Genomic DNA, 14,718 nt, shown 5'->3' with positions numbered 1-14,718 from the left:
ATATATATATATATATATATATATAATTTATATACACCCACCGTTCGATATTCCTGCCACACAAATCGAGAGAGGGAGAGAGAAGAAAGCAACAAAAAGGTGTGGGTCAAAGGGATTTGGAGAATTGTGGAAAGGTGTTGATTAGTGAGAGACTGCTGTCGGTCGAATCTGCTTCCAATGAGGAAAGACGGGACACCGCCGTCCGCCACCGCCTATCCCATCGGGAAACTCTTCCTCTGCTTCGAGACCAAGCCCCTTCTCGCTACATTTCTAGCTCTCGCACTTGTCCTACTGCTTCTCAACCTCCAGCCTTACTACGAGAATCTACTCTCCCCTCCTTCACGATGCTCCGTTACCACCCAGTCTTCGATGCCTATCAGGTCCGCTACTGCAGTTCCTCTGGGTAAGAAGAAGCTCATGAGGTCCCCCGCCGATCCCAACAAGCGTACGTTCCAAGCCTACGGCAACGCGGCGGCTCTCTTCGTTCAGATGGGTGCCTACCGCGGCGGATCCCGCACATTTGCGGTGGTAGGCCTGGCTTCGAAACCCATTCATGTCTACGGTCGGCCGTGGTACAAGTGTGAGTGGATCCCTGACAATGGAAACGCTTCCGTCAGGGCAAAGGCCTTCAAGATTCTCCCCGACTGGGGCTACGGCCGCGTGTACACCGTTGTTGTAGTGAACTGCACCTTCGAATCCAACCCCAACGCAGACAACACGGGAGGGAAGCTGATGCTCTACGCCTACTACACCGGATCCCCCCGTAAGTACGAGAAGTTCACCGCCTTGGAAGAAGTGCCGGGCGCGTACGACGAGTCCAAGTACCAACCGCCATACAAGTACGAGTACCTTTACTGCGGTTCATCCTTGTACGGAAACCTGAGCGCGCACAGAGTGAGGGAGTGGATGGCTTACCACGCTTGGTTCTTCGGGGCCAGCTCGCACTTCGTATTTCACGACGCCGGCGGAGTGTCGGCGGAGGTCAGGGTGGTTCTGGAGCCCTGGATCCGAGCTGGGAGGGTGACGCTGCAGGATATCAGGGCTCAAGCGGAGTACGATGGGTACTATTACAACCAGTTCTTGGTGGTGAACGATTGCCTCCACCGGTACCGGTACGCCGCCAATTGGACATTCTATTTCGACGTCGATGAGTATATTTATCTTCCCAACGGCAGCACATTGGAATCTGTTATGCAAGAATTTTCAAACACCACCCAGTTCACCATCGAGCAAAACGCCATGTCCAGTGTCCTCTGCTTGAATGATTCCTCCACTCAAGATTATTCCAGGTACGGTAATCTATTGATTCTAATCTGATCATTCTCATACTTAAACTTCAAATCTTTTCCTTAATCTCATCAGCATTTTCACATAATTATGTTTGTTATAGTAAGTAATTTATGGATCCACTGTGAAATGGGATCTGGGACATGATTATTTTGCCTAAATTGGAAATAATTTGATCGGAAAATGATGCTTTTATTGATGATAACTGGAATTGGAGGAGCTAGTGTGCGTATGAATTTGCTGGCATGAGAATGATCCATTTTTTGTCGTGTTGGCGTTGGCATTGGCATTGGCATTGGCATTGGCCTGTTCTTTGGTAATAGCTGTTGGTTCTTATCAATTGTTGCGCTGTCATTCCTACCATGTGGTTAAACAAAGCTTAGGAATTAATTTGATTTTTTTTATTAAAATTGTTGTTAGCTACTGAGTTAAATTTAGGGTTTAGTTTTCTATTAAAAAATAATGAAAAAAAATTCGTGAGAAGGTATCACGAGTCACTCGTAATTTTGTGAGACTGATCTTTTATTTGTGTCATCTATGAAAAATATTGTTTTTTATGTCAAAATTATTACTTATTATTGCATATATGGGCAGATCGAATCACATAAAGATTCAAGAGAATTACTAATAATATAATTGAGCTAAATATTTGTTCATCAATATTATTTGAGACTAAAATANAAAAAAAAAAAAAAAAAAAAAAAAAAAAAAAAAACCCCGCTATGTATGAATTTTAGAAATTATAGATAAAATCAAGAGGAAAGGGATCGAAACGGTTTTGATATGAATGAGAGGGAAGTTTCAATTATGTTACATAATTGAATCATAGTAATTATCTATAAATATAATTGAGTTTATGCAACTTTTTAATTGTCATGTTACTTGCGATATTTAGTCAATGGGGTTTTGAGAAGCTGGTGTTCAAAGACTCCCGAACCAGAATAAGACGTGATCGCAAGTACGCGATACAAGCCAAGAACGCTCTCGCAACTGGTGTTCACATGTCCGAGAACGTGGTCGGTGCGACACGACACGACACGGAGGCCAAAATAAGATACTATCACTACCACAACTCAATCACTGTGCAGGAAGAACTATGCCGGAATATCCTCCCCGTCACAGCCCAGAACACGACAACTTGGCTCGATAAAATCCCGTTTGTATATGACGATAATATGAAATCGGTGGTTCCTGTAATCAAAGAATTCGAGAGAAACACCATTGGAGGAGGTCTTGCTTCTTCCCAGTTACTACCCCATTCTTGAAATTTGTTTATGGCTTTATATGATTACTTCATGTATAAAAGGTATGGTGCATAATTTTTTTAGAATCAAAAATTAATTTTAAAAAAAAACCTTAGATTAATTCTCTTTCTATATGATTATATTATTTTGACCAAATCTAACAATACCTTTGGCCTTATGTTACTCCACATGATGTGGATTAAAACCGTGTGAAATCTTAGCTACAGGGTAAATTCAACACCAGTTTCATTGTCTAAAAAATTGAGAGAAAAGTGGAGTAAGCGATAGAAATATGTTGATTGGGAAATATTGATAATTAAATTAGTGAAGAATTATGGTTAAAATAAAAATATAGAAAAAAATTGAGCATTGATTGAGACTGAGGCATATGATACGTTTGATGGTTGTCCATTATTATGATTTATGAGAAATAATTATTAATTTGGTGGGAGAGTGACCATATACGTGCATGCATTTGATTACAGCTGGTGCCGGTGGTCCAACTGGCTGTCGAGTACTAGAGGAGTTGGTGAGCTACACTACACTACACTACACTATTCATTGTAAAAAAAATGGAAAATTAAATCGATAAATGTATACGAGTAGATAAAGATTCAAAAGAAAAGACAACAAATATCGACACTCAGTGCATATTATCACAATATTTCAATGAGAAAAAATGTTTCACACAAGAAACGATATGCGGAGAGTATCAACCCACCCTTTCATATACCACAATAATATTGAATTGTTATATCCTTGTTGCAATTTTTTCTAATTCTATAGATAATTTACAATCTTACATTTTTAAAATCGAGCACATTTGTCTCATTAACATAATATTAACATAATATTTTATGCTCGATTTTTAAAAGTGGAAACTTTTGAAAAATTATTAATTTTATATAAAGGTTAATATGAGTTTTTTTTTTGGATTTTACATGATATTAAAAATGCTACTCATNAATATAATCTTATTATATTATAATTAGATATAAAAATTACGGAATAACCATCCTGACGTTAATAGATATTATCAACTTTTTAATTTTTTTAAATTAAATAAATAATTATATTATACACGATATAGATATAATTAATAAACTATAACAATGCCAATAAAAGTAATAACCAAATGCACGATATGGAACGTATAAATTGTTTGTTCGACGCGACATTTGCAAATTTCTTAAATAGACCTTATTGACTTTTCTCAAAATGATCTTTCATTAAAACAATATATACCACTGGTTTTTGTCCTACTAATCATAAAGCACAACGACTCTCTGGTGCGTTCTTCAAGTAAATCTGATACTGGTTCGTCGGCAGATAAATCTAGATTCAGTTATAACTTTTACTTTCGAATCTGATTCCCATTGAGAATCTATCTTAGGTTTACTTTCATTGTTGAATCATTAATTTAATCAAATATTTTTATATAATAATTGTCAGAATATATGTCAAGCGAGTTAACTCGTGTCTTGAGTTTTATTGACTTTTGTAAAAACTTAATTTTTGTTTTGATAATATTTTATGGTTTTATTCAATTATGATATAAGGATAAAAGTTGTTCGAGTCGCATTTTATTGGTATGAGCATGGAGATGCACAATTATACACCAATCATACAGATGGAAGATCGTATGATGATTGCATTGAATAACCCTCCATCGCACCTTCTAAGTGGTTATCACTTATCGAGTGAATTAAGTTTACGGTTTTTGTTGTATCCCATTAGTCATTTGACCCGAGATAACATGGAGGTTATACGCATAAGCACTGCACTTTGATTCGTTTAACGACTCTACGAGGATCATCAGGTAGCGAGGTTGAGTGTGGTTTTGATATACATAGGAGCCGATCCATTGTAATCAGAGATTTACCGCTCCCCTACGAGTTTTGATATCTTATGTCCCCTACGAGTTTTGATATCTTATGTGATCTGATGAGTTAATTTTACAATGAATCTATGGTCAAAGAGTGAGTTGTGCTTTAAGGAAAAACGTTTTCTTAGTTGCACATACGATGTCACTATTACTCAAAGATATATCACATCGTTATTGAATGTATTTTCAACTCTTGATATATCAATAGTTGAATATACTATCCGGATATATGAGTTGAAGAGATAGTATTGTACGCTAACCATAACCTATTGGTTCTCTTAGACATTACCAGTGATACCCAGGGGATCATTGAACGATGCTATTAGATGCTCTTGCAATGATCTAATGGGTGCAATAAGACTTGAGTTTTAACGTTCTTAATCAAGAGATTGATGAAAAAAATGTGACTAATTAGCGTAAACTCGAATTAGCAAAAATTTTGTCCTGAATAACATGAAGTTGTGAATCCACTGCTAGATTTATCTCTGAACCATTGAAGATCACGCAAATTTTAAATTTTTTGTTCTTATTGAGATGGTCAAATTCAAATAGTTGAATTTCATGCTTATAATTTGATGATGATCAAATAGATAGGTTATAAAAGTTTGAGATGTCTGATCGTTGATAGGAGTTATGATATTCAATTCAAAGGTTGATTAATAGATTCCACAATGTCAAGATAAAAAAAGAATATTCTAGAAGGACCTAAATTCAATTAATTAAATATTATTTAAATATATCTTGTATCATTAAAAGTTGAAAATACTACATGAAATATTTGACTAGAGAGACACTTGATTAAAAAAGTTCTAATTGGATTATAATTCAACCATATAGTGTTTTAGAAGGATTGAGATTCAATCTTTGATATATAAACTAAGAGTGGGTCTCATGTGAGACCGTCTCGCGGATCTTAATATGTTAGACAAGTCAACCCTACCCATATTCACAATATAAAGTAATACTCTTAGCATAAAAAGTAATACTTTTTCATGGATGACCCAAATAAGAGATCCGTCTCACAATTACGACCCGTGAGACCGTCTCACACAAGTTTTTGCCATAAACTAAATAATGATGATCAAAAGTTGATAATACATAACACAAGAAAATCTAGTCTTAGATTCTAAACATCTATCACATACACACACAAAAAAAAAAAAAAAAAAAATCGGTCACCCCTTGTTGATTGCAAGTCACGACCAAGACTCCACCACCAAATTGTCGTCTGCCACCTCTTTGTCATCGTGGTTCCGCCAACTTCCGATGACCAGATCTCATCTCAAACTTCGTCTAGTTTTCCAATGTGATTTAGATGAAGAATTTAGTCTTCAATTGTGGACCTAATTCGGAGATTGAATAATAACAACTTCAAATAGATCGTTCGTAGCAAATTATAAGAAGGACTATCTCCGCTAATCCTGAAATAGTTTGTGTCCAACATCTAAGAACACAAACGTAAATAATCCTAAACATCATATGTATGGATTTGAATAATATGAATCTCAAGTCATGTTTTGAATGTCAGAGATAAATTTATTTTTTTTTTAAATTTTCGTTGCATCTTGGGTACAAGAAAACGATACTACAACAGTGGTATTAGAGCTTAGGTTCTCATTCTTATGAATCGTTTTGTTTATTATTTAAAAACAAATCGTTTCTAACCTCATAAGAATATTTCAAGAAAATTGCAGCACTTAGAAAATCAGATTTTCAAAAAACAAAACAAAATTATATTTTTGTACGGCTGCCCAAACCAATTTCGCGAAGCCCACATGCACAGTTCCTGCCCACAGTCAGTCACTTCAAAACTGGCCAGCACCGCTGCCTAGGGTAATATTTCAAAAACAATTTAAGGGTCAGTCAACCTTGCCCGAGAGAGGGGTTGCCCGAGAGTTCCGGCAGCCGCATGAGACGCACAGTAGCTGCCCGACCTTTTCAGACAGCATATGGAACTTCTTAAGAATGCCCGAGTTGGTCTCGGGTAGTCCCTAGTTGATGGGCCCATTTTTGGGACCCCTAGGCGATTTTTTAATTCGACAAATTTACCCTTGAAATTATTTTTTGATGAAATTGTGGTTTGTTTTATCAAATAAATAATTGAGATATTATATATGATTTTAATTATTTATAGTAAAAATGTTTTACAATAAATTTAGTTATTAATAAACTAATGGAATAATTAAATAAATATGTTTATTTAATTTGCTAATTTATTTTTAAGACAGTTAGTGACAAATTTACAAGAGACATGATTTGATGATAATATATGATATTATGCTTTGATATAATATGTTATATTATATGGTAAACTGATGATCGAGATTCATGAACAACATACTAAGTGTATACCTGGGAGGGCCCTAACACTGCTGGTTTGAACCCTTGAGCAGCACACATGAACCGAGTGCAAGGGAGTTGCGGTTGAGGTGCTTCGGCTTCTAGCGTGAGTGCTTAGTGCGTAGGCTGCATGGGGCTGGAGTCATGTTTTATTTGAGTCCAGAGGAGTCCTAGGGTGGTCTAGGATAGGCTGAGCTGGGGCTAGTACGTTTGGTTTTGGAGTAGGAAAGAAAACGTGACTAGGGTGCACTTGGGGGTTACGAGTGTGAGTAGGAAAAAATTTGGTTCAGCACCTTGCAGGTCTTGGCCGAGAAATTTAGGGGCTTAGTCTTGATGGTTTTATGACCTTTTAAGTGTTTATAAGGCGTGTTAAAGAGTTTGGAAAATTTTGGTTAAGTTTCGAGTCGATTCGGGATAAAATCGGGACTCCGGTCCAAGTTTTAAAATGAATCAGTTAAGTTTGATATCGGGCTCGAGTTTACGTCGAAGAATGATTTTAAATATCTTTTGGGACATTTTAAGGAGTTGGGTAAGCTTCGGATCAATTTTAATGTTCTAGAGGTAAAACGGTAAATTTTGGATTTCTAGGGCCAAAATGGTTATTTTGCACCCGAGGTGAGATTTTGGTCCTGTCAGCTTCCTGAGCACATTTTATCATGTTTTAAATGTTTATGCATCATGCTTATGATTTTTATGAAATTATGATAAATACGGTGCATGCTTGGTTTGAAAAGAAAAAGTTATGTATATGCATGTTTTATGAAGTGGTGAATATGACGATGTTTTTGAAGGACGGGAATTGGTTGTGACTGACGATGTATATGTACACGATGACATGAGATATGATGAGCTGAGGCCTAGTCTCAGTGGACGGGTAATGCTGTCGCTGATGTTCCCACCGTCCGGTACCGTGGTTATACGTAGATGGATCCATCGATACAGCTGATACGATAGAGCTGAAACGAAAGTCACAACTAATGAACTGAATTCAATTAAATGAAAATATATACGTATATGATGACACGAGATGACATGATTTGACAGGATATGATTTTACCCGACACGTTTATGTTATGATTTTAAGTTCATGAAAAATATGTTGAGTATGGTATTTTTCACTGCTGTGTGACATGTATATGTACTTGTTATTTCTGGTACATGTGTTTTGAGTCTTTAGACTCACTAGGCGTGTGTGATGCAGGTGAGCCTGAGGAGTATGGGACTGGAGATGCCGAACTCTGGGTAGGCAGACCTGGTGTGGTGACACGACCCAAGGACCGCATGTTTTTCGCATTTTTATTATGAGATTTGAGAGAAGATGAATATTTTCATACGTTGATGATTTTACGATTTTTACTCGTTTATGTTTACATTTGATCTTAGATGATGTTGGTTACTTTAAACTGCGCCATTTTTATTATTAAAATAATTACGATTATTTTAAATGTTATTTAGAAAATGTGAGCTTTTAAAAAAAAAAATTCCGTACTTTTAAAATAAGTAGATGTAACAGTTGGTATCAGAGCAAGGGTCCTGTATAGGGTGGTGCCACCGCCAGCTTCTGTCGCTCAGTCTTCAAGCCTCAAGTCTGTAAGCTTTTATGTTTTAAATGCTTTAAATGAGTTACTGTTATCACCTGCATGTTAACATGATTTACGCTTTACGATGATTTACTATTCATGTTTGACTGCTTTTACGATTTAAGGATCTACTGTTTTAAAAACTAGATTAATTGCATGATGTGTTACGTTTATAAATTGGACTGTATACAGATATGCCTCCTAGACGCGATCCCAGTGTAGACAGACATGATGATATTCTTGGAGGTGGCAGAGGCCCTCCGCCGCCACCACCAGGGGATCCAGCTACCCGAGTACTTAAAGGGAATAGCGAGGATCATGGAGCAGGCCCAGCTAGCCCAGCAGACACCCCGACAGCATACCGATGTTTATGAGCATTTCCGTCGGCTTAACCCGAAGGAGTTCGGGGGTACCACCGATCCATTCGTGGCAGAGGGATGTATTATGTAACGCCCCGAAAATTTTAATTTCACGCAAACCACATGCATGCAATTATTAAATTCTCTTGTATTTTAATTAATTGTTTTAATTGCATGAATTAATTATGTTGTGCATATTTGCATGTTTAAAATATATTTTTTTATATGATTGCATTAAATGTGATTTTTAAAGGTTATTCAAGTTGCGATCGAGGAACGGAGACAGAGGGCTGAAAAAAAATAGAAAATGTTTTTATTAAATAGTTGTTTTTAATTATTTAAAATATGAGTGTTGCTTTTTCATATTTTTGAAAATATGGGGTTTTGAGGTGATTTTATACGCCGGGACGTAAATTTTATCGGTGTTGGTTTTTCAAGAAAAATACGAGCTTTTTAGCAATGCGGATAATAAATTCACAAATTTAATTTACCAAAACTTTGTTAATATTTTATTTAAATCCTAATTAGACTAATGGGCTTAATAGGCCTAAAATCCTTGATGTTAATTAATTAGTATTTAAAGTGTTAAATTAAACAAAACCCTACACTTTTTGGCATCAATAATCGGCCACACACTCCCAAAAATCTGGAAAACTCTCCCCTAATTTCACACGGCACACACTCAATAATTGGAAGAGATAGGTTCGAAAATTTCAAGGAAATTCAAGCCATCGTCTCTTCGTCGCCGTTCTTTATCGTCAACAGATTTTCGTGCGTATATAACGCAAAGGCACGCCATATTTCTTCCTTTCCTCATCTTTCACACCATAGTAATTATTTAAAATTGTTTTGCATGAAAAACAAGTGCATCATGAAACAATTTCGTTTTTGCATAATATGTGAATTTTTAAGGCATGTATTTGATCCAAAATCATGAATATTATGTTGCTAAGGGGCTGCCATGGATAGGGTAATAATATGGATTGGTTTATAGCAAAATCATGATAATTATTGAAGGGCAATACACTGGAAACCGTAGGCAAGGAATAAAAGAACAATCGTGAGTTTGGGGAGGGCCTTGTGTGCAGGCTATGGTTCTAGGGGCTTGTTGGTTTTTAATGGGGTCATGGGGCTGGCCAGGGCTGGGTGGGGGCTTGGCCAGGGTCAGGTTCGAAGTCTGGGTTGGGTCCTAGGGTGGCTAGGGCTCGTGCAAGGTGGGCTGGAAGAGTCCTAGCGTGAGGGGAGTCTTCACGCGTGTTTCTAGTGTGGCTGAGAGTTCCAGGGGCTGTGGCTGGGTTAGGGGCTGGCTCGGGGGTTCATCAGGGTCCTAGGGAGATGGGTAAGGTTCGGGCCAGGGGCTGGGGTGGCTTGGGCCAATGCTGGCTCGAGATAAACGTGAGAAGCGCGAGGAAGCTCCATGGTGCGCAGGTTGTGGTGCTGGCTTCTGGTGGTTCGCACGTGAGTTCCAGGGGCTGGGCTGGTCTGGGCTGGGTCTGGGCTTGGTTTAGGGATGGTCAGGGTTAGGTAGGTTCGGTGGTGGCTTAGTTGGAAGAGTCCTAGGCTAACTAGGAGTCCTAAAACTAAAGGGAACCTCACGCACACACAGCACATGCAATTGGGTTCAATGACAGCAGGCTTTTTGAGGGTTTAAGGGCTGGTTCAGGGGCTTGGGCTGGGTCAGTAGGGTGCCCAGATGGGTTGGATAGGGTTTGGTTCAAGGTGGCTCGGGCGTGGCTCGAGTAAATTGGAGATGGCTCGGTGGGTTCGATAAGGTGTCAAAAAAGGAAAATAATAAAGCTAAAATTGAACCCAAAGGTCCACGGGGGTGGCTCTTGATGTGGAAGAGTAGAATAAATCCTAAAAATGTTATGTTAAAAATTAGGGATCAAAATAACGAGTTTTGGATGTAATCGGGATTTAATCGTCGCACGAAACGCTAATTAACGAGTTAATCGAAAAGTCTAGTTTTAAGCCTTATAAAATTATGGAAAATTAGGGTTAAGCTTAAATAATTACTGTAAGTCTAAGTTTTTAATTTGGGAATTTTATATTAAGGTTTGGTTTAATTCAGGATTAAAACGCATTAATATGTTATATTTAAATAATAAATTAAAAGTCATCGATTTAAGCCAAATAAAAATATGAGAAAATTCATGCAAGCTTAAATAATTATTTGGGACATGTTAGAGTCAATGAAATTAAGAAAATGTCAAAAACGAGAAATTTTACGTCCAGGGGTAAAACGGTCTTTTTACACCTAGAAATTAGTAAACGTCATGGCAGTGCCCTAAATGCTATTTTATATGCTAATATGATTATTTTCAATGATTATGGACTTTTATGAATTTTTATATGTTAAATTATGATTTTTAAATGTCTATGATTTTTATGATTTCAAATTGGGCATTTAAAAGATATGTTGCATGCTTAGTTTCAAAATAAAATGATATTATATGCATATTTTTATTAAGTGATGGAAATACGACATGTTGAAGGACGTGAAGAGATTGTGACTACTACATGTTGGAAATGTCGCGAGGGTTACGGTCCCAGTGTGAGCCCGACGATCGTGTTTTCATTAATACGAATACGAATACGAATACGTGATACGAATATAAATATGTTAATACGTAGGCCAATGCCCAGTTGATGGGTGAGAGTGTCGCTGGAGTCCCCGCCGCCCAGTACTGTGGTTTTCTTTAGATGGATCCATCGCCCATTAAGATTAAGAATACGAGTCACAATCACGATCTGAATTCAACAAACACGAACATGAATATGAATATGGATACGAATATGGATATGGATATGAATATGAATATGTTTATGTTGATATGAAAATGTTTATGAAAAAGTTTATGAAAATGATTATGTTTAAAGAGGATGAATCATTATGAAAATGTTTTTATTTAAAGTTTATGCATCATGAAAATGGTTTTGTTTAAAATTTATGCATCTTCATGAAAACGATATTTTAAGTACAAGTATTTTTCACTGTTGTATGTGAACTGTATTACGTATTTCTTGTTATCAAGGGTATGACGTGTTGAGTCTTTAGACTCACTAGGTGTGATTGATGCAGGTGATTATGATGATTATTTTTATGGAGGTTTTGGTGGTTGATCTGACTGGACTGAAGGTGCACATAACCCGAGGACCAGCGCTTTTATTTTTCCGCATTTATGTTTTCTGATTTACGTTAAAGATTTTCAGACTATTTACTTATGTTTTTGAGTGTTTTTTGAGAGGTCTAGTATGAGCTACACTTTTCAAATTTATTGCTTTTTAGGTTGATAAAACATGAGACGATTTCATTTTACGACTATTTCACTTGATTTTTAAAATGCTAGTTGGTGTTTTATTTTAAAGGGGAAAATATTTTAAAAATATTTTCATGGAATGTAAGTGAGAGGTCGAAAATTTGAAAAAAAAAATTTCTAGTACTTTTAAAGAAATAAAAAGGGAGGACGTTTCATATTAAGTATCTGGAGTTGCATTTTGAGTACCTTCAAATGAGCGATGGTGACCGGGCCAGATGCGCCATTTATATGCTGAGGGATGATGCGTCCCTTTTGTCGGAGGGAGCTGCACATGCAGTGGATATGGCTACTCTCACTTGGGCCAGATTTAAGGAGATGTTCTTCGGGAAGTATTTCCCAGCTGACGTCAGGGGCCGTCTGAAGAGGGAGTTCATGAGTCTCCGACAGGGGGACTTATCTGTGGCGGAGTTTATTCGCAAGTTTGATAGGGGTTGCCACTTTGTGCCCAAGATAGCGAAAGATGTCGCCAAGAAGCTGAGGCATTTCTTAGATGGACTGAGACCCACTCTTCGCCGGGACGTCATGGTGATGAGGCCGACAGGTTATGATTAGGCCACTCCCTGCGCTTTTCAGGCAGAGCAGGCATTGCGAGACATAGACTTCGAGATGCATAGGAAGCGATAGCAGAATCAGTCCAGTTCCTAGCCGCAGAAAAAGCAGTTTACTGGGCCATCGAGACAGCAGAGGCCCTAAGGGAAGTTTGGGAGGCCAAAGCAGCAGCAGAGACCTCCTCAGGCATCAGGGGCGCCTAAGCCAGATGACAGGCAGCCATGCCCTCAGTTCAACAGGTTCCATTTCGGCGAGTGCAGGTGGGGAACCTTCAAATTCTTCGTTTGTGGACAGGAGGGCCACAAAGCAGCAAACTGCCCAAGGAACAAGGGCCCCACTATTGGCCGAGCATATGTGATGCATGCCGAGGAGGCCGAGGCAGAGCCAGACTCGACATTAATTACTGGTAACACTTGCGTTTAAGATTTTACTTTATCGCATAATTGCATGGATTTTATGAATGCTTGAGAATTAAATGTATGAGATTGGTAACTTAGAACAAATTAGGATGCATGTTCTACCTGATAAGGATTAAGAATTTATTTGTTTTAATGAAGAATATTAGGGCTTAATTGTAATGACCGATAAATTGAAGACTTGATGGCTAAAACTCAAGATTTTTTGGTGCAACTTTCGAACTTTAAGGGTCTAATTCGCAATTTTCGTTATTCTGAGGATTAATTTCGAATTTTTGGAAACGATGTTTGGGTTAATGTAATGATTTTTTGAGGATTTTGGGTTAATTGCTGATAAGAAATTCCTTAAGTTCGACTCTATTAGATTTGATGGTATGTTTTGTCGCAGGGAGGATATATATTGCACGTGTAGTCACGCATTCATTGCTAGATTCAGAGGCTACGCATTCTTTTATATCTGAGTCCTTCGTCAAGCGACTAGGAATCATACCAGTTGAAATGTCTACTTATTCGTTTTTTTTTAAAACGTGTTAAATTTTTTTCTTTATATTCGGTCTATACATTTACATATACAAAAATACCTTTGTACCATTTTTAAAATAAACCTCCAACTAGTACTTGAAAATCAAAAGGGAAAATAGTCAAAACAAGAAATCGGAAATCGTTTTACCAAACCTAAAAAGCAATAAATGTTGAAAAGAGTAGCCCATACTAAACCTCTCAAAATCTCTCAAAAAGCATAAATAATATGTCGTAAAACTCTTTAACTTAAAATCATAAACTTAAATGCGGAAATAGAAGCGCTGGTCCTCGGGTTTTGTGCACCGACAGTCCAGCAAGTCACTCGTCAAGACCTCCAATATCATAGTTATTTGTATCACCTGCATCATACACACCTAGTGAGTCTAAAGACTCAACACGTCCTATCTTTGGTAACAAGTAATACGTAATACAGTTAACACATAACAGTGAAAAATACTCGTACTTAAAATATCATTTTCTTAATAATGCATAAACTTTAAACTTAAACATTTTAAAAAAAAAAAACATAAACATATCACATAAACATATTCATATTCATATCCATATCCATTTTTATATGTTCATGTTTGCTGAATTCAGATCGTGATTGTGACTCTTATTCTTGATCGTATTGGGCGATGGATCCATCTTAAGAAAACCACAGTACTGGGCGGCGGGAGACACCGGAAACACTCTCACCGGTCAACTGGGCCCTGGCCTATGTATTAAAATATTCGTGTTCGTATTCGTATTAGTATCCGTATCCAAGGAAACACGTCGTCGGGCTCCCACTGGGACCATAACCCTCACGATATTTCCAAAATATAGTAGTCACAATCCCTTCACATCCTTCAACATGTTAGCATCACTTAATAAAAATCATGCATATACATACCATTTTATTTTTGAAACCAAGCATACAACATATATTTTAAATGTCCAATTTAAACTTAATAATTCATGAACATCTAAAAATCATATTTCAACATATAAAAATTCATAAACATGTTACATAATCATATTAGCATATAAAACAGAAAATAGGGCATTGCCATGACGTTTACTAATTTTCCTGTGTAAAAAGACCATTTTACCCCTGGACGTGACATTTTACGTTTTTGACGTTTTCCTGATTTTCTTGACTCTAGCATGTCCCAAATAATTATTTAAGCCTAAATTAAAATTTTCATAATTTTATTTAGCTTAAAAACTAGGC

The 14,718-nt window shown here is 37.2% G+C and overlaps 1 protein-coding gene across 1 annotated transcript; it reads left to right on the top strand.

Moving 5' to 3' along the window:
* The first annotated feature begins 43 nt into the window (after positions 1–43).
* On the top strand, positions 44–2,647 carry LOC140967111 (galactan beta-1,4-galactosyltransferase GALS1-like). Its single transcript, XM_073427507.1, has 2 exons — positions 44–1,289; positions 2,183–2,647. The coding sequence occupies exons 1-2, from the start codon at positions 178–180 to the stop codon at positions 2,550–2,552; spliced, it is 1,482 nt and encodes a 493-aa protein (XP_073283608.1). The 5' UTR covers positions 44–177; the 3' UTR covers positions 2,553–2,647.
* The last annotated feature ends 12,071 nt before the right edge of the window (positions 2,648–14,718 follow it).

This window comes from Primulina huaijiensis, chromosome 2 (genome assembly GCF_012295235.1).
Source record: "Primulina huaijiensis isolate GDHJ02 chromosome 2, ASM1229523v2, whole genome shotgun sequence".
Lineage (NCBI taxonomy): Eukaryota > Viridiplantae > Streptophyta > Magnoliopsida > Lamiales > Gesneriaceae > Primulina > Primulina huaijiensis.
Note: the sequence above shows the minus strand (reverse complement) of the source record. Positions and strands in the feature narration are given on the sequence as shown.